Below are 20,303 nucleotides of genomic sequence, written 5' to 3'. Positions count from 1 at the left end.
AAATGAAAGCTTCTCATACGAAAACATGAACCCACGAGCATCGTTTCAGCACGTGCCTCAGACATGATCCAGAAACACACAAATAGAATGTCATCTTTAAAAAGACACAAGCTCTACTTGTGTAAGCTCTTTTAGGGACTTTACTCTTTTAAAAGTGCTGAAGCACACAGGGGAACGGCCGCCGCAACACAGACAGGGATCGTGTGCAGCCTGCCGTGTGCTCGCTCTCTCTCTTTGAAGGTGCTCACTCTTACCAGCCGTAAAAATGGCTTTCAGCGCTCAAAGCGCACCGTACCGGCTGTGAGAACTGCCTTCTGATGCTGTCAAAACAGCTATTTGCTCAATAATGGCAAACGAAACAAAAAACAGAAAATAAAGAGAGGACTTCAACAGCACAGCTGCTGTGCTGTTTGCCCGCACTCGGAAAAAATGAGAAGTTCAACCAAAAAGCTTGACTCGTCTTCTATCAGACCCTTGCTTGCAGAGAACAGGAACAAACACCGTTCGGCTCCGAAGTAAAAAACTGAAGATGCAACGCACCTGCTGCTCATTAAATACCTGCGCTGCGAGGCGAGCAGCTGATGCATATGATTGCATGCCAATGTGCATTGGCTCATTTTAGTTACACTCGAAGTAGATTGGCCTTTCTAACGAGATTTCTATTCGTCGGTCTGTCCGACGTACGTCGAACGTGACCAACTGAATGGGAACTACAACGCATGTCTGTGTTTTGCAAACAATTCTGCGGCTTTTAGCGAATCGTGAGAGTCAATGATTCAGTGATTCATTCACAGCCACTTGCTTCGTTACAGAATGAATGACTCGATGACTCACTCATAAAAGGTTTAAGTTTAATATTTAAAAGTTTTACTTTATCATTGCATAATTCTCTATTGGACATTTTTATATAAACATTATTTATTTTATAAAGTTATATTCATAAAGGTAAAAATATGCATTGGAAAATCAATTTAGGGGGCAAATATTGTTCCTTACTGGTAAAAGTGTGACTGCAGTCTAAGTGGAAGAGAGGGTGTACACGGAAGGATGGTAATCCCTTCAGTAGATGTCATGTGGGTTGGGATTTTTTATTTTTGGTAAATCATTTAGATCTATTGCTCTATTAGCTTCTCTTTGCTACTAACATGGGCAGCCCAATGTCAAGTCAAGTCAAGTCAAGTCACCTTTATTTATATAGCGCTTTTTACAATGCAGATTGTGTCAAAGCAGCTTTACATTGATAACTGGTATATAATTCTGGCTGCACAGCAGCTCTTAAAGAATAGTGTCAATGCAGGCAGATCAAAGCACTGTTGAATATCAAATGTCAAGTGTCCCCAACTAAGCAAGCCAAAGGCGACCGCGGCAAGGAACCAAAACTCCAACTGGTGACATCAGGTGGCAAACAGGTGGCAAATAGGTGTTAAAATGGAGAGAAAAAAAACCCTTGGGAGAAACCAGGCTTAGTCGGGGTGGCAGTTCTCCTCTGGCGAACAGTGCTTTGTTACGATTCAGGCAGTTATCATAAGTCCGATAAGATTGCAACATTCAAAGTATTTATTCCAGTTCTATCCATTTGAGGATCATATTTCATCACACGCCGGTATGGACAGTTTGTTGAGGAGCTGTGCCACTGGCTGTCGTGTTGATGAAGCCTTCACAATGGATGATCTAGTTGATTCGATCTCTGCTGATACTTCAGGGCTGCGTTGTGGTCGTTTCAGGGTGCCGATCCTCGATCTCACCTGGATACAGCCCAAATCCAGTTGACTATGGTAAACCTTGGGATAAACAGAAAGACTAATATTAGCGTGGATGCCATTCTTCTTCTGATGTAACAAGAACATCTGGTGTTCTAGGAAGTGTTCCCGGTTCTGGCTGACCTAATTTATGCAGCCTAATAATCCTTTAATGGATTTGAAAATATAAATTGATAATGTGTTATGTGTATGCCAGGTTAAAGAGATGCGTTTTTAGTCTAGATTTAAACTGACAGAGTGTGTCTGCATCCCGAACAATGCTAGGAAGATTGTTCCAGAGTTTAGGTGCCAAAAAGGAGAAAGATCTATCGCCTGCGGTTGATTTTGATATTCTAGGTATTATCAGCTGGCCTGAATTCTAAGATCGCAATAAACGTGAAGGACTATAATGCGTTAAGGGCTCGCTCAGGTACTGGGGAGCTAAACCATTTAGTGCTTTGTAAGTAATTAGCAAGATTTTAAAATCTATACGATGTTTAACAGGAAGCCAATGCAGTGATGACAGAACTGGGCTAATATGGTCATACTTACTAGTTATAGTAAGAACTCTAGCTGCTGCATTTTGTATGAGCTGTAGTTTATTTATTAAGAGAGCGGAACAACCACCCAGTAGAGCGTTACAGTAATCTAGCCTCAAGGTCATGAACGCATGAACTAACTGTTCTGCATTTTTCATTGAGAGCATATGTCGTAGTTTAGAAATATTTTTAAGATGGAAGAATGCGGTTTTTACAGATGCTATTAACATGGCCTTCAAATGAAAGATTGGTATCAAAGAGCACACCCAGGTTTCTAACTGACGACGAAGATTTAACAGAGCAGCCATCAAGTGTTAGACAGTATTCTAGGTTAATACGTGAAAAAGTTTTTGGTCCAAAAATTAGAATCTCTGTTTTTTCTGAATTTAGTAGTAGGAAATTACTAGTCATCCAATTTTTATATCAGCTATACATTCCGTTAATTTTGTGAATTGGTAAGTTTCGTCAGGGCGCGAAGAAATATAGAGCTGAGTATCATCAGTGTAACAATGAAAACTAATTCCATGCTTCCTAATGATATCTCCCAAGGGTAGCATGTACAGAGTGAAAAGCAATGGTCCTAGTACTGAGCCTTGCGGTACTCCATATTTAACTTGTGATTGATATGACCTCTCTTCGTTTACTACTACAAACTGATAACGGTCAGATAAGTATGATTTGAACTATGCCAATGCAATTCCACTAATGCCAACATAGTTTTCGAGTCTATTTAAAAGAATATTGTGATCAATAGTGTCAAATGCAGCACTAAGATCCAGTAACACTAATAGAGAGATACAACCACGATCTGATGATAAGAGCAAATCATTAGTAACTCTAATGAGAGCAGTCTCAGTACTATGGTATGGTCTAAATCCTGACTGGAAATTCTCACAGATACTATTTCTTTCTAAAAAGGAACATAGTTGTGATGAAACTGCCTTTTCTAGTATTTTTGACAGAAAAGTGAGATTTGAGATCGGCCTGTAATTGACTAATTCTCTAGGATCAAGTTGTGTTTTTTAATATGAGGTTTAATAATAACCAGCTTAAAAGTTTTTGGTACTTATCCTAGTGATAAAGATGAATTAACGATATAAATAAGAGAATCTATGACCTCTGGAAGCATCTCTTTCAATAGCTTAGTTGGTATAGGGTCTAACATACATGTTGTTGATTTTGATGATTTAACAATTTTAGACAATTCTTCCTCTCCTAAAGCAGTAAATGAATTGAATTTTTCCTCAGGGACACTACAATGCACTGTCTGACACAATACTGTAGTAGAAGGTTGCATGGTTATAATTTTTTCTCTAATATTATCAATCTTGCAAGTAAAGAAGCTGTGCTCTTTGGAAACATCAGAAGTTGAAGCTTTATATCTTGTTAATTTAGCCACTGTATCAAATAAATACCTAGGGTTGTGTTTATTTTCTTCCAAAGGTTTTGAAAAATAGGCAGATCTAGCAGTTTTTAAGGCCTTTCTGTACTCAAACATTCTCTTTCTCCACAAAATGCGAAATACTTCTAGTTTTGTTTTCTTCCAGCGGCGCTCCATTTTTCTGGCTGCTGTTTTTAGGGCCCGAGTGTGCTCATTGTACCATGGCATTGGATTAAATGTTGCAACATCGAGGTCTTCTAACCTGTCTGGTATGCTAAGGCAATGAAACTGATCAGGAAGATTATTTATAAAGCGATCTTTAGTGGTAGAAGTGATGGTACTACCATATTTATGGCAGAGAGGCAGTTTAGCTGCCTTGATTAAATGTAGTATACACAAGACTAGATAATGATCTGAGATGTCGTCACTCTGCTGCAGAATTTCAACGGCATCAATATCGATTCCATGTGACAATATTAGATCTAAAGTATGATTACGACAATGAGTGGGTCCTGACACGTGTTGTCTAACACCAATAGAGTTTAGAATGTCTGTAAATGCCAATCCCAATGAGTCTTTTTTATTATCTAAATGGATATTAAAATCACCACCACCAAGTACTTTATCTGCAGTTAGTACTAACTCCGATAGAAAATCAGCAAATTCTTTGATAAAGTCTGTATGGTGTCCTGGTGGCCTACAGTAGCCAACACAAATGTCAGCTTACATAATGTTATGTAAAGCACCATTACTTCGAATGAATTTGAAAGACTTCTGACTAATACTGTAAATATTACTATAAATTACAGCAACGCCTCCCCCTTTACTTTTCTGACGAGGACTGTGTCGATAATCATAACCTTGAGGACTAGACCCATTTAAAGTAATGTAATCGTCCGGTTTTAGCCAAGTTTCTGTCAAACACAGCACATCTAGATTATTATCTGTGATAATATTGTTTACAATAAGTGCTTTTGAAGAAAGTGATCTAATATTTAACAACCCAAGCTTTATCATTTGTTTAGCATTATTATCTCTATTTTTTATTTTTTGAACATCAATTAAATTTTTACCATTAAATGGGTTTGGAAGTTGTTTGTTTTTACTAATTCTGGGTACAGACACAGTCTCTATGTGATAATATCTAGGTGTAAGAGTTTCTATGTGTTGGGAATTATCTGACTTCTGTAACATGAGTCAGCTAGCAGACGGTCGGTTTAGCCAGTCTGTCTGCTGCTTTTTCCTGACCTGGGCCGTAGTTTGTCATGTTTTAGTTCTAAGTCTATGTGCCATATTACTAGAGAGAACAGCAGCACCATCCCGGGATGGATGAATAACATCTCTTTTCAACAGGTCAGGTCTGCCCCAAAAACTTTTCCAATTGTCTATGAAACCTATATTATTCTGCGGACACCACTTAGACAGCCAGCCATTGAGTGATGATAATCTGCTAACTATCTCATCACTCCACTGAACAGGAAGAGGGCCAGAGCAAATTACTTCTCCTGACATTGTACTTGCGAGTTCACACACCTCTTTAATGTTAATTTTAGTGATCTCCGACTGACGAAGGCGAACATCATTTGTGCCAACGTGAATAATAATTTTAGAGTATTTACGATTAGCATTAGCCAGCACTTTTAAATTTGCTTTGATGTCAGGTGCCCTGACTATGGTGGCTGGTGTCTCCATTTTCATGTTCCGTGTAATAGAATCACCAATAACTAGGGCACTTTCAACAGGATTCTCAGTGGGTGCGTCGCTGAGTGGGGAGAACCTGTTTGATGTTCTTATTGGATTGGAAGAATGGTGTTTTCCACGGCTAGGCCGCCTCACCGTTACCCAAGTGCCCTGCTGCGCGGGCTCTACAGCCGGAACCGAACAATGTACAGAGTTCACTAAGCTAGTCACATCCAAAACAGTATCTGAAGCACTTGCATTCTTACTATCCTCGATTAAAGTTTGGATGCGTGTCTTTAATTCTGAGATTCTCTCTGTCAGCCTGACTATTTCCCTACATTTATGACATGTAAATCCCTCGTCTCTGACAGAGAGAGCTATACTGAACATGTGACAGATGGAACAGGAAACAATTCTGTGAGAGGATGACATGACTCACCGTGTTTGTAGACTGATCCGAGGTACCACAGCTGTTTGATGAACGCGTTGAAAAAGGAAGGTGCGAGAGACTGATGACAAGTTAACAAGCTAGCGAGATGCAAACGCGTTGTAACAGCGATTAAAGGTACAATATGTAAGATATTCGCAGTAAAATATCCGAAAACCACTAGGCTAATGTTATATATTTTGTCCAGCTGATTACTAACAATATCTCTAATGTTTTCAACTACTTGTAAATCATGAGAAAATTCCCATTCTAAACAGTGACACGGGGCAGTGCAGTCGCCTGTCAATGACGTCAGTTATCCTTTGTTACCGCCTTTACTGACGTAGAAACCACATGACAACAGTGTCGTGGACAAATGCGGAAGTAGTGTCTAGCGTCCAGCAAACCACTAGCTTGCTTCAAGCAGTTCCTTATTTACTTCTTGCACGTTTTATGGTGGATTGTGTTACTTATTTATGGAACATAATTACTGGTTACCATCTGCCGCTGGTTCTGTCGACAAGGACAGCTCCCGTAAACGTAAGCGAACGGGCCAACCAAATGACCCAAGAAGAGTTTGAGACAAGAGGAGAGAAAGAGCGAGGATCAATATTGGTGTTGCATTTTCTAGATGGAGAGAGCTTCACGACATACTTCACCTAGAAAGAGATGCCGATCTCGCTTGTGTTTTACTCGACAGGTGAGTTGTTTTGATTCGTATCTTTACAGAAAACGTATGCCATTATAACGATCAACACGATTGGTATTATGGGGCATACACGCCAAATGCGGGGCATCGCGTTTCTAGACCCGCGCGAGGACGCGTCTGATCCATAGTCTGATCGCGTCTTTGCATTGACTTTGTATGTAATCTACTCGCGCAAATTGTTGAAATCGCGTTTGCTATGTATGACCAATTATTGTGTTTGAATGTACACGAGTGTATATATTTGTTGAACAAGTGGTAATCGTTTTCATATCATCTGACTAAACAGTAATCAATTAATTTGATAGTTTACTGTCAAACTATATTTGCTGTATTGTATTGCAATATAGCATGACGCAATATGTAATGGTGGCATGTGAAAATCTTTTTCAGACACTTACGAAATCCAGTATTGGATAGATTTTGTTAGTTACTGTAGTTATCATAATTTTACATCATAACCTCACAATAAAAATTGTGCTATCAATACATATGATACATATGGTAAAGCGGAAGCAGCACCAGCGATTGTGTCATAATAAAAGTTCCGCTGCTCGTGAGGCGTGTGTTGATCAATCGCGACAACACTCGGTCCTGCTCTGCCTCATACTACGGTAACGTTAATAATCACATCCATGAACATGATTTCTTCCCAAGTCCTATTGCACTGTCTGTTGAGGGAAAGACCACATGTCCCTAGATTCCACACTCAAACTTGCCGTCATCAAGCTACGCCTTTGTTTTGAATAGGCCTCTAGCGACCTCTAGCGGATAAAATTATCACATACTGCACCTTTAAGATTCAAAGATTACAAGATAGAATTGTAAAGCTTTTTACAGTTAATTGTAGAGCTTTTTGTCAATGTTTGGGCACTTTTTGTTTGTTTGTTTGTTTATAGAATAAATTTTAAATATTGTGCTGCTTTTTTTTAAACATGCTCTATCTCCTTCAACCCCCAGACTGTCCAAACTCAATAAAAGGATTGTATATACAGTTTTAGAGTACTCTCCCCTTCTCGACTCCTGTAATATGAAGACAGATGACTGGGCCAGGATTGGAAAAGACATTGAGGTGCTTCCTTTTTTAACATATTTATGTTTGGCTTTGAGTTGCAGGGCTTTTGACTTACTTTTTTTATTATTATTTTGCTGGGATGTGAATGCGACTGAAATGGTCGCGCTGTCAAATACAAAGTTAGACATGACTTAAAATACTGATTTGTGAACAGAACTAAATTGACTCTGTTTTTTGTTTTACAAAAAAAGGATCTTTTTTGTAAATGTGTAATTGTAGGTAATCTTCAAATTTCTTGAAGGTAGATCAGAGAATAGGGAACATTTTTTTTAGTTTGTATGTCAAAATCTGTACTGAGATTTTCAAAGATTTTTCCCTCATGTTCACAGAGTCGCTATGAGCAATATGATGGTTTTGTCGTTCTGCATGGCACAGACACTATGGCTTACACCGCTTCTGCCTTATCCTTCATGTGTGAGAATCTGGGAAAGCCTGTCATCTTCACTGGCTCACAGGTAACACATTTTAAATGGACAATTTACTCACCTTTGTGTTGATTGTTGGGAGGAGTGTGGCCCAGATCAATTCAGTGTTTATCTGGTCCAAATCCGGATTGTGACCTTAGGCCAATTAGGTGCACTTTAATGCAGTTGACTGATTTACAATTTATCTCATTTGAAACGATAACATTTCTTCTGTTATGATTTTAAAGAATAACTACAGTTTAAAATATTAAATTAATTAATTTCAGAGAACTTTATTATTTTCAATAAAACATCCACATCAAAACCTAATAATTTTTGTGCCATTATGCCAGTCCAGGATGGGCCAGTAAACACTGGTGTTATGCTGCATGTTGCTTTATTTAAGAAGCATTAACATATAGTTTCATTAATTGATGCATGTAGTTAACTGCAATAGATTCTCATTTGACAGAGAATGTGTTTGTTAGAAATAATTCAAAATACCTGTAAAGTATTAGTGTTTTTAGCACTTAATTTATTTTACTTTAATTTTACAGTTTTTGTTTGGCAGCCATAGCTGACAGGTCATTGACCATTGTGTATGATATTTTTAGTGTAGATAAGGCTCAGGTGTGGGAAAAGGTGCTTTAATTTGTGTAAGTATAAATTTTCTTTCAACTGTCAGAAAAAAAAAAGAAAAAAAAGATTTGCAGCTTTTTGCTGTTTTTATAAGTGTAAATTGTGTATTATGAAACTGCTGCTTTAGGCTAACGCAAAATAAATATGATTTATTTTGGGTGGATTGCTGAAGTAAGTTTTGGGGTTTCTGGTTTACTTATAGATTTTAATATTTGATGACATAACATAAAGGTTCATTATGTACAGGCAAAATGTACTGAATGATGAAGAATAAAACATTGCAGTCAAGCCTTGTGGGCAGAAAGTTCAGTTCCGGCTCGTGGACCTTTCTCGATCTCGTCCCCCCTTTCTCTCTACCACTTTGCTTCCTGTCTACTCTCTGTCCTATCAAAATAAAAAGGCAAAATGCCAAAAAAATAAACATTTGAAAAGTAGGCTAAGTATATAAATAAAAAGGAAAATAATATCCTGTTACATGTGGCAGTTGTTTTCACGAGTTCACACTTACAACTGATCGAATAGAGTAAAATAAGCATGTTTAGTGCTATCTGATGGTATTAAGGGCTCTGAGCTCAGAATTTTGCCCAAACCCAGAATACTCCCCTGTATCCTGGGAATAGGAACCAGCCAAAAGTGAGGAGTCGGGTGGAGGAGGAATGCAGAAAATTGTTGAGATAACTAGGTGAGTCAGCTGTCTAGCTCTACCTGTTAAAGGTGCTAAAGAGGATGTTTTGTTTTATACATTTTTGCAATATTACTTGAAACTGTCTTTACTAACTGATAAAATTATTTATTAGGTGCACTGAAAGGAATAATATTAATATACATCATCTGTGCACGAGGTAGGGCCTTAAAAACATCAGCCGATCGCGTAAACGATTGGCCCTTTGGCTTGTTCAATCACTGCCGTGCACAAATTCCTTGTGATGGAGACGAGCGCGGATGCGCTCTGGCCACGTAACTTTCCACACTCCACAGGCGCTGCATGCAATGTTTTTGTCAGGAGACAGGAATAACAACTGCAGATTATGAGTTACCTGCGGTGAGTCCGACATAATGAATCCAAAAACACGACACAGCGAATGCTGGTGGTAAACACTCGTGTTCCAATAGCTCGTGCATGAGTTTTGGGAGGCGTTCCTTTGAAATGAGCTGTGAAGGAGGGGGGCTGTTCTTACGCATGCGCTCATTTCAAAAACTCTGCAACAGTCTTTGGATTCTCAGTCAACAAAAAAATCCTCTCTAGCTCTACCTGTTAAGGCACTTCAAACTGATAAACAAAGTTTCAATCTCCCTTTTTGCCAAGACACCTCAAACTGCGCCACACAGCCCCAATCCCCCTTCCGGAGATATCTTATCTATGCAACACAGTTCAAATTTTCCCTTTGGAAAGTGTCCTGGCTGTAATCCAGAGATATCTTAACCATGCACCACTGCTCAAATTTCCCCATGGTTTGTCCCCTTATCCAAATTTACCAAATTTTAACCTAATCACAAATGCTTTCTTCCTAATTCCTCCAGCTCTTTCAACCAGACAACAATATTTAAAATGCATTAAAAGTCAGAATAACAAGATGATACATAAAATATATAAAATGCATTAAAAAATAAATAAAAACAGGAAAAGGAATTAAAAGAATAAAAAAGATAATACGTATAAAATAAAGTGCAAATAGTTCGGACATAGCGCAGTGCTCAATCAACAAATGCATAGGTAAAAAGATGTGTTTTGAGTCTGGATTTGAATGTGGCTACTGTTGGAGCACACCTGATTCTGGAAGCTGGTTCCAGCTGCGGCTGGCATAACATCTAAAAGCAGACTCTCCTTGCTTTGAGTGAACCCTTGGTATTTCTAAATGACTTGATCCTGATGATGATCTGAGTGATCTGTTAGGTTTATATTCTATGAGCATATCTGCAATGTATTGAGGTCCTAGACCATTGAGTGATTTATAAACAAGTAACAGTACTTTAAAATCAGTTCTAAATGCAGCTGGAAGCCAGTGCAAGGACCTGAGGACTGGTGTGATGTGTTCATGTTTTCTGGTTCTGCTCAGAATCCTGGCAGCAGTGTTTTGTATGAGCTGCAGCTGTCTTATGGTCTTTTTGGGAAGGCCAGTCAAGTCAAGTCAAGTCAAATTTATTTATATAGCGCTTTTTACAATTGGTAATTGTTTCAAAGCAGCTTTACATATTAGGAGCACAGAAAAAAGAGAAATGGTTAAAAATAAGCTGTACAAGCAAGCGTGGTAATATGTAACATATACAAGATGGTGCTACATTAAGCCAATGTCGGCTGACTCCCAGGGGTGGAAAAAAAACCCTAGGAGAAAAACCCAGCGTGCTAGCACTGGGAAAAAAGTCCTAGGAGGGAAAAAAACCCTTGGAAGATATATATAATATATGTAAATGGATATGGAGATCAAAATCTGAATTATACATTTTTATTATAGAGATTAAAAATAGATTATATATAAATATATGTAAGCGGATACGGAGATTTAAAAATCTGAATTATAGATGCAGCCAGAACTGGATCTGTAGGCCCATTGTCTCCTGGGCTACGTTGTAGTCAGGTCCAGACACAGGTTCTCCATCTGATCTGGATACGGCCTGGATCCAGCACCCGGCAAACCTCAGGATAAGCAGAGAGACTGATATTAGCGTAGATGCCATTCTTATTCTGATGTACAGGTATATCTAGTGTTATAGGAAATGTTCTCGGTTCCGGCCGACCTAATTATTGCAGCGTAACAATCCTTTAACGGATTTGAAAAATGTTAATGTATTGATAATGTGTTATGTGTATGCAAGAGCAAAGAGATGTGTTTTTAGTCTAGATTTAAACTGACAGAGTGTGTCTGCTTCCCGAACAATGCTAGGAAGATTGTTCCAGAGTTTAGGTGCTAAATAGGAAAAGGATCTGCCGCCTTCAGTTGATTTTGATATTCTGGGTATTATCAACTGGCCTGAATTCTGAGATCGCAATAGACGTGAAGGACTATAATGCACCAAGAGCTCGCTTAGATATTGGGGAGCTAAACCATTTAGAGCTTTATAAGTAAGTAGCAAGATTTTAAAGTCTATACGATGTTTAATAGAGAGCCAATGTAATGTTGACAGAACTGGGCTAATATGGTCATACTTTCTGGTTCTAGTAAGAACTCTAGCTGCCGCATTTTGGACCAACTGTAGTCTGTTTAAAAGCCGAGCAGAACAACCACCCAGTAGAGCGTTACAGTAATCTAGTCTTGAGGTCATGAATGCATGAACCAACTGTTCCGCATTTGTCATTGAGAGCATATGTCGTAATTTAGATATATTTTTTAGATGGAAGAAGGCGGTTTTACAGATACTAGAAACATGACTTTCAAATGAAAGATTGGTATCAAAGAGCACACCCAGGTTCCTAACTGAGGACGAAGATTTAATGGAGCACCTGTCAAGTGTTAGAGAGTATTCAACTTTTTGGGTATTCTTCTTTTTGGGAAGGCCAGTGAGGAGCCCATTACAATAATCCACCCTGCTGGTGATGAAAGCATGAACAAGTTTCTCTAAGTCTTCACTGGAGACAAAGCATCTAATTTTGCAATATGTTTGAGATGATAATATGCTGATGTAGTTATTGTCTTTACATGGCTACTGAAACTCAGGTCTGACTCCAAAATCACACCAAAATTCCTGACTTGATTTTTAGTTGTTTGTCCCCTAGAGTGAAGGTACATGTTCACTTTGAGAACTTCATCTTTGTTTCCAAACGCAATGATTTCAGTTTTGTCTTTGTTTAACTGAAGGAAGTTTTTGCACACTCAATTTTTAAATGCATCAATGCATTGGCACAGGGAATCAATGGGGCTGTAGTTGTTAGGTGATAGGGCTAGGTAAATCTGGGTGTCATCTGCATAGCTGTGATATGCAATTTGGTTCTTTCTCATTATTTGGTTCAGTGGCAGCATATATAGGTCTATTCAGTCTATTCCTTAGTAAAAGTTGGTCTCAGCAGCTTTGTGAATAGGTTTTAAGAGAAAACTCTTAGCTAAGAACTTTTACTGCTATTTAGGAGAACTCTTAGTGGTAAGATAAAATGTTTTTGAATACGGCCCCTGATCCCTATGAATCCCCTCCTTATGGAATGCGCAATGAAATGATTCGAAATGTCCCCCCCCTACCATAACCGTGAGCTTCAACACACCTACTAACTAAGGGAACATTTACACAACAATGATACGCTTAAACCAGAGAAGTTTTTACTTTGAGTTTTCTGCATACAGGCGACACCATTTTCAAAATGATCCCCATTCACATGGATCTGCGAAATCGTCTAAAAAACGCTGTATTCTTCTGCCAGGCCATTAGATGGTGATGAAACACTATAGACTGAACATGTAATACACAAGTGCATGACGTCATCATTTTCACAGATTCACGTTTTTTGTTGTTTACATGGAGACTTGCACTTTGAAACCAGTTTTCAAAAGTTTGCGTTTTTTAGGCAAACACTGTTGTTGTGTAAATGAACGGCCAAAACACAGTTTACTTTTTTAGTTGAAAATGGTTTTGTGTAAGCGGCCCCTAACTCAACCAGGCCCCACCCCTTTATTTTGAACATGTCTTGTCTGGGAATTAATTAAATGAGGGATATTGTGAAGTGTTTGTTCTTGGAAGAAAAATCAAGGCTACAATGTCAGGGAGTTCAGAAACAGTGACACTGATATACAAGGGCATAGATTTGGTTTCAACATTGGGGGGTTGAGCAATGGTATGCTGCCTGTTATAGTTTTTTTTAATTAAAAAAAACTGTTTTATGAGTAGCGTTATTGGATAATTTATTTCTTCTTTATCTATCTATCTATCTATCTATCTATCTATCTATCTATCTATCTATCTATCTATCTATCTATTTATCATAACTTTATGGAATTTATGTATAAAAAAATATCAAATTCTAACATAACGGAGTGATTCTAAAAAGAAAGAAATTATGTTCAATATTGAAACCGCCAGTAGGTGGCAGTGATTCAACATTTTAATGAGTGAGCTACTAAAATCGTTCATTCAGCCAATTCGCTCAAAAGTCAGATTAATTTAGGAAGAAAACAAACACTGATGTGAATACTTTGTCATTGATAAGACACTATTGAAAAATGAAGTAACAAAACAGATGGCTGTTTTGGTAACTGGTTACAGTTACCAGATTACGTTACTGTAATCTAATTACTTTTCCTGATAACGCAGTAGTGTAACGCATTACATTTTAAATTTATGTAATTTGATTACAGTTACTGATGTCAGTAAAATTACGTTACTTGCGTTACAAGAAAAAAAAAAAGTGCATTTCTAAAGAAATCATACGTCATTATGAATCTCCGGAGAACGCGTGGAGGAGAATACCCGCTCCCAAGACGTGCGTGGTCCAACCTCCTAAACAAGTTAGATTGGATTTTTAGGCGATTTGTTCAGGATCGGGAGAGAAGGTAACTTCTGAACAATACTGTTTTCAAATGTTATTATAAATGTTTTCAGCATTTTTTTCCTGTCTTTAATGCAGTTACATACAAACATAAAGACAGTTAAGATACCACACACATACATGCTACACACAGCAAGGAATGTTTAAGCTCTGTCAGAAACCGCTCACTCGTTCTCCGATTCACTAATCCCTATATAGTTTATGTCATCTGAGTGCACTATATCTGCAAAGAGTGAACGAAATGAAGTGAGTAAATTCGGAGGCTGATGTAGACTATAACTGTGCGTCGGAGAGCTGGAGCTGTCACAGAAACGGCTCAACACGTGATAAAACTAGGCCTACTTTTATCCTACATGTTATTTTATAAAATAATATTAATAATAATCTTGATGACTTTATTTTGTAATCATACATACCTGCCAGCTTTGTAGTTTAATCGATTGAATGGTTTGTCATGCTTAATATGTGTTCATAATCATTAAATACTATTAAAAAAAACGGCAAACAAAAATAAACATTTACAAGAGTACAATATTTCATATATTTATTGGTTTATATTTCATATATTTATAAGTTATTTTTATCATGTTAGAATCTCACGCTCACAGATGACGTGGTCGTTGAGTGCCCTCAGGCGACTGTTATGATTGCATTTGAATGAATAAGCTACCTATAGATGATTAACGAATATTTTTAAGTCAAGTTGCTGTTTTCATACTTCTGTAATATTTTTCAGTCAATATTAAATTACAGAAAGAACTATGAGTTTCAGTTTGTTGCATATTTTTGTAGGTTTCAAAGTAACTTGAATGTAAAGTAATTAGTAATCTGATTACTTTTTACATGCAGTAATCAGTAATGTAATCAAATTACAATTTTAATGTAGTAATTTGTAATTTGTAGTGGATTACTTTTTTTGAGTAACTTACCCAACACTGACAGTTATGGCTAAATTGCAATAGATTAGCTAGCTAAAATATATGTGAAGTGTACTTAGCTTATTATAATGTTTTCATACCTCCTTCTCAGTACATGCTTTATTCTTTTTAACGTCCCCCTTTGAACAGAAGTTTAATGTAGTCGGCTGGGCAGCGGTTCTCTTCATTTTTGGTGCTACCCGTGCTCTCCATTCAAACAGTAGAGCAACACTCTCGTTGTTTTGGTGAAAGTGCGACGCGCATTGGTTGGGCATTACCAATCGGTTCAGTGGAAGGGGGGGTATTTTTTTTTGACTAATTTATTATGACAAACTCATATTTGATTAGAAACAAAATTAGTTTTACAAAATAAATGAATTACACATATTTTAGTATAGATCTACTTGGATTTTCATGTTGAAATATTGGGGGGTTGTAACTGATGGATCTGAATCCCCCCTGCAAACTACGCCCCTGCTGATATACAGTAGAGAATAACTCCTGCCGGAGGGACTTTGTACTTTGTAACTTTTTTATGCTCAAACAGCAACATTACACACTAAAGAAAGTTGAAAATGTAAAAAAAAAAAAAAAAAAAAAAAAAAAAAAAAAGCATAATTATAAGCTTCACAACCATCTTGTATGTTGCAGGTGCCCATCTATGAGATGAGGAATGATGGGAGGGAGAACCTCTTGGGGGCGCTGTTAATAGCAGGACAGTATGTCATCCCTGAGGTGAGTTTTTTTTTTTCATTCTTCTGTGAGTGACGCCTTTGTAGCCATTATATATACAGCATGTACAAGATACCGTCTAATATTTGTAATGTTTTTAAGACTTGTGTTTTGGAGGATGTTAGGACTGCAGTTATAAAATAGTTGACAGAATTTCATTATCAATTACTTTAAGCATTTAAACTATTTAGCATTTAAATAACTCAGTTTTAAAATATGGTAGATAGTTTTTAATAAAGTACAGGAAATATATGATTAAATGTGGTTTAATTAAGTGTCCTTTGAAATCATTATATGTTTTGCAGTTTATTTTGTTTCTGCCAAGCCAGTGAAGAACAATATAGATATTTTATTATAAATGTTAGGGCTGCACGATTAATCGCATGAGATTTTCATGCGTGTCTCGTCAGTAAAGCCGGTTCTTTGATTAGCGGTAAATGTCCATCACCTGCTTTCAAATGGAGCGGCACTTAATATACAGAGCCGTAGTTCGCGGACAAGCTACGCAATATCGCGTTCATAATCGCAGATGAATCGCCTTCGATAATGAACGCGATATTGCGTAGCTTGTCCGCGAACTACGGCTCTGTATATTAAGTGCCGCTCCATTTGAAAGCAGGTGATGGACATTTACCGCTAATCAAAGAACCGGCTTTATGACGAGACACGCATGACAATCTCATGCGATTAATCGTGCAGCCCTATAAATGTATTGGTAATCATTTTTATAATAATTATTATTGTTATTAAAATATATTATAAAACAGTTTAAATTGAGTAATGGTGATGAAAAAAGCCCTTTGTGTCTTTCTTCACAGGTTTGCCTGTATTTTCATCATAAGCTGTTCAGGGGCAATCGTGTCACCAAAGTGGACCCTGGAAGCTTTAACGCATTTATCTCACCAAACCTGCCGCCATTAGCACAATGCAATGTCGACATCAAAAGTGATTCCTCTTCTGCCAACATTTATACACAGTCTATATGGGTCTATTTATGGAATAGTTTTCATAAAAAAAGAAAATTCTTTTTTTTTTTTTTTTTTTTTATTCTTTTACTTTTTTTTTCTGCCATAGAAATGTACTATATATTGGTTGTATTATTATTATTATTATTATTATTATTATTATTATTATTATTTAAATGCAATTACAATAATTTGGGACTGAGGCTCTTAAAGGATTAGTTCACCCCAAAAAAAAAAAAAATTCGGTCATCCACAGACTGGGTAACCAAACAGTTGATGGGGCCCATTGACTTCCATAGAATGGAAAAAAAAAATAATACTATGGAAGTCAGTGGGGCTCATCAACTGTTTGGTTACCAGTTTTCTTCGAAATATCTTCTTTTGTTTTCAGGAGAAGAAAGAAAATGATGATAGAACTTTAATTTTTGGGTGAAACATTCCAGGATTTTTCTCCATATAGTGGACTTCAACAGTCATCAACGGGTTGAAGGTCCAAATGTCAGTTTCAGTGCAGCTTCAAAAGGCTCTACATGATCCCGGACAAGAAATAAGGGTCTTATCTAGCAAAACATTGTCATTTTCTAAAAAAAAAAAAAAAAATTTATATACTTTTTAACCACAAATGCTTGTCTGGCAACCCGTTGGTCCCTGTTGAAATCCATATAAGGAGAATAATCCTAGAATGTTTTCATCAAAAACTTTCATTTCTTTTCCACTGAAGAAAGAAAGACATGAACATCTTGGATTACATGAGGGTGAGTAAATTATCAAGAAAATTTAATTCTAAAGTGAACTAATCCTTTAAGCTTCAAAAAGGATGCGATAACATTATTGAAGTATTGTAAAAGTGGTCCATTTGATTCACTTAAATGAATGTGTCTTCCATAAAGCTGTTATGTGATTTCAGAAGATTTGGATAAGATTGTAAGTCATTTAGGCTACTTTTATGATAGTTTATGGTGCTTCTGAATCTTCAAAATGATGTAATTATGAAAAATGATGAAAGTCTGATTGCATGGTTTGGAACAACGTTGAACTGAGCAAATGATGGCATTTCAACAAATGTTGATGTGGATTACATCTAGTAATCCATATACTAATCCATATCCATATCCAACTTTAAAAAGTTGGATAAAAAGTTTAAAAAGTCATCAATGGTAGTTGACAAGTTATTCATTACATTTTTATGAATGTATAGTGGTTTTTATTTTTATATTTTATGAAGGTTAACTGGCAGAAAACTTTCTTTTACATTTTTAGTACTTTTGTTTTGTGTTTTTGTCATTTTTATTGGTTTTTCCTTTTTTAATGTCCTGTGTAAAATCCTGTGGTGAGAAGAATGAATTACAAAGTACAATCAATACAATTTGTAGATTCAAAATTAATATTAGTTTATAAAAACTGCACATGTAATAACTATGCACAAATTATTAAGAAAAGTTTAATTTTTGATAGTATATTATGTCACATTGCAACTCCCTTTTTAGTGATGATGCAGTGTTATTTATTTTATTCAGAGGTGTTGTTTTGAGTATGTTATATTTCTTACTCTTTAGTTAACTGGGATATTGTGTGGCGAGCCAATACAACTGCCACATTCCGTGTCAACACACAATTGAACCCTAATGTGGGTCTCCTACGACTCTTCCCAGGAATCACTGCTGATAAAGTAAGGCCATGTGGCAGACATGTTCACAAAACCCTAAAGGCCAAGGCCAAGTCAGGTCTCAAGTCTTTGTTCTGTTTTTAGCAACAGTTATTTTAGTTAGTCATTGTAATTAATAGTGTTTTGAAATATCAAAACTGATTTTTACTTTAATATGTCTAATAAAGCACACAAAGAATTACTTAAATCATGAATTTAATTTGTATTAACAATAATAATAATAAAAAAAAAAAAACTATTACTTTCACACTAAATAACATTACTATTTGGAATTCAGGGACAACAGTCACCACGAGAAAAAAAAGTGCTGTGTATTTTGAGCTATTTGAGTTGCCATAGTTTGCTGTTATAAGGACCACCCATCAGCCCGACGGTGGAATCCGACAGCCTGGGCAAAGGTGTAATGCTTGAATGTCTTTTCAATGCCCCTGTGAAGTTCACTCAATTTTTAGAATGTAGTTTCAATTGTACTTGAACTGCTTGTTTAATCTGACTCCAATTTCAAATGATTATTACTCTTAGATTGTGTTTACAGTTAAGGAACTAATCATTGGTTATGTATTAATTTAGATACTTAAATATTATGGGTATCCCGTACTTTCAATCATTCGTTCATTACGGATACGATATCAAACAGGAAGTTACATCAGCCTTATTTACTTCCACAATCATAAATTTATCAGTTCTGATTTTTAGTCAGAGGGTGCAGAGTGTACTAAAAAAAATTGAGTCGAACCGCCACATGCTTGTTCATTCAAAACGTCTTGGTTATGTATATAACCTTAGTTCCCTGAATAGGGAACGAGACGCTGCGTTAGCCGCTATGGTAATGCCTCTGCGTGATGTCGTCATGAAGCAAGTATGAAATCTGTCCAATCAGGAGACGGAACGTCATAGGCGGGTGACGTCACTGACCAGGAACCATAAAGCCGGCCCGAAAACACTCTCATTCAGCTTCGGAAAGTCTGAAGCAAGTCGCTCTCGGGCATGCAGGGAGTATGGCAGGGCAACGCAGTGTCTCGTTCCCTATTCAGGGAACTAAGGTTATATACATAACGGAGACGTTCCCTTTCAAGGGAACTTGCGCTGCTTTAGCCGCTATGGGAATGCTAATCCCAACGTCGCCATATGAGCAAGTGACCAATCGTGTGAAGCCGAAGCGCACAGCTCACAGTAGCACCTGCGCACCTGGAGTGGAGCTGAGGTCAAGTTCATAGAACTTTACAATTGTGTGCGGAGAGGACCAGCCTGCCGCATCACAAATGTCAGACAGGGAAACCCCTGTGATTAAAGCCTTCGAGGCAGCCATACTCTGAGTAAAGTGAGCCCTAACAGCCAATGGTGAAGGCTATCCAACCGACTCATAAGCAAGTGAGATGGCCTCGACCACCCACTTGCTCACTCTCTGCTTAGACGCTAGGAGACCTTAGCTAGGTGCACCAAAAATACGCATCTAGTGCCCGTACTGGACACAGCAGATTAAGCTTTTCTTGGTCCGATGACGTAAAGGAGGAGGACAGAAGGCCTGCAGTACAATAGGTCTCGCAGTATTAGTGAGAACCTAGGAATGTATCCCTTTCGAGGCACGATGGAGAAACCGAAGGGCTTGAATGTCTCCAAATCTCTTGAGAGACGAAATAGTTAGAAGAAACACTGTATTTAGTGTTAAGAACCTTTCCGACACTACTTCGAAGGTTCGAAGAAAGCCATAGAAAGAAATCCCAGGTCAGAACTCTTATGCGTACTGCAGGTCTAATCCTCAAGGTGCCACGGAGGAAACAAGTAATAAGCGGGTGTCTCCCCAAAGATACCCCACTTAAAGGAGTGTGGTAAGCAACTAAGGCCGCCACGTACACCTTCAGCGTGGAGGGGAATGACCCTGAAGAAAATCTGTCCAGCTGGAAATCCAGTACTGCGCTAACCGGGCAGTTGACTGGATCCCACTGGTGATTTTCACACAAAG

The 20,303-nt window shown here is 37.5% G+C and overlaps 1 protein-coding gene across 1 annotated transcript in view; it reads left to right on the top strand.

Annotated features, from left to right (window-relative positions):
- The window catches only part of LOC125256981 (60 kDa lysophospholipase-like), a 44,286-nt gene that overhangs the window by 11,123 nt on the left and 12,860 nt on the right, over positions 1 to 20,303 (top strand). Inside the window, exons 4-8 of the mRNA XM_048173360.1 lie at positions 7,433 to 7,544; positions 7,877 to 8,002; positions 15,629 to 15,712; positions 16,528 to 16,654; positions 18,231 to 18,343. Of these exons, the coding sequence (XP_048029317.1) occupies positions 7,433 to 7,544; positions 7,877 to 8,002; positions 15,629 to 15,712; positions 16,528 to 16,654; positions 18,231 to 18,343 (562 nt within the window). The remainder of the gene's footprint in view (positions 1 to 7,432; positions 7,545 to 7,876; positions 8,003 to 15,628; positions 15,713 to 16,527; positions 16,655 to 18,230; positions 18,344 to 20,303) is intronic.

Source organism: Megalobrama amblycephala, linkage group LG21 (genome assembly GCF_018812025.1).
Source record: "Megalobrama amblycephala isolate DHTTF-2021 linkage group LG21, ASM1881202v1, whole genome shotgun sequence".
In the NCBI taxonomy this organism is placed as follows: Eukaryota; Metazoa; Chordata; class Actinopteri; order Cypriniformes; family Xenocyprididae; genus Megalobrama; species Megalobrama amblycephala.
Note: the sequence above shows the minus strand (reverse complement) of the source record. Positions and strands in the feature narration are given on the sequence as shown.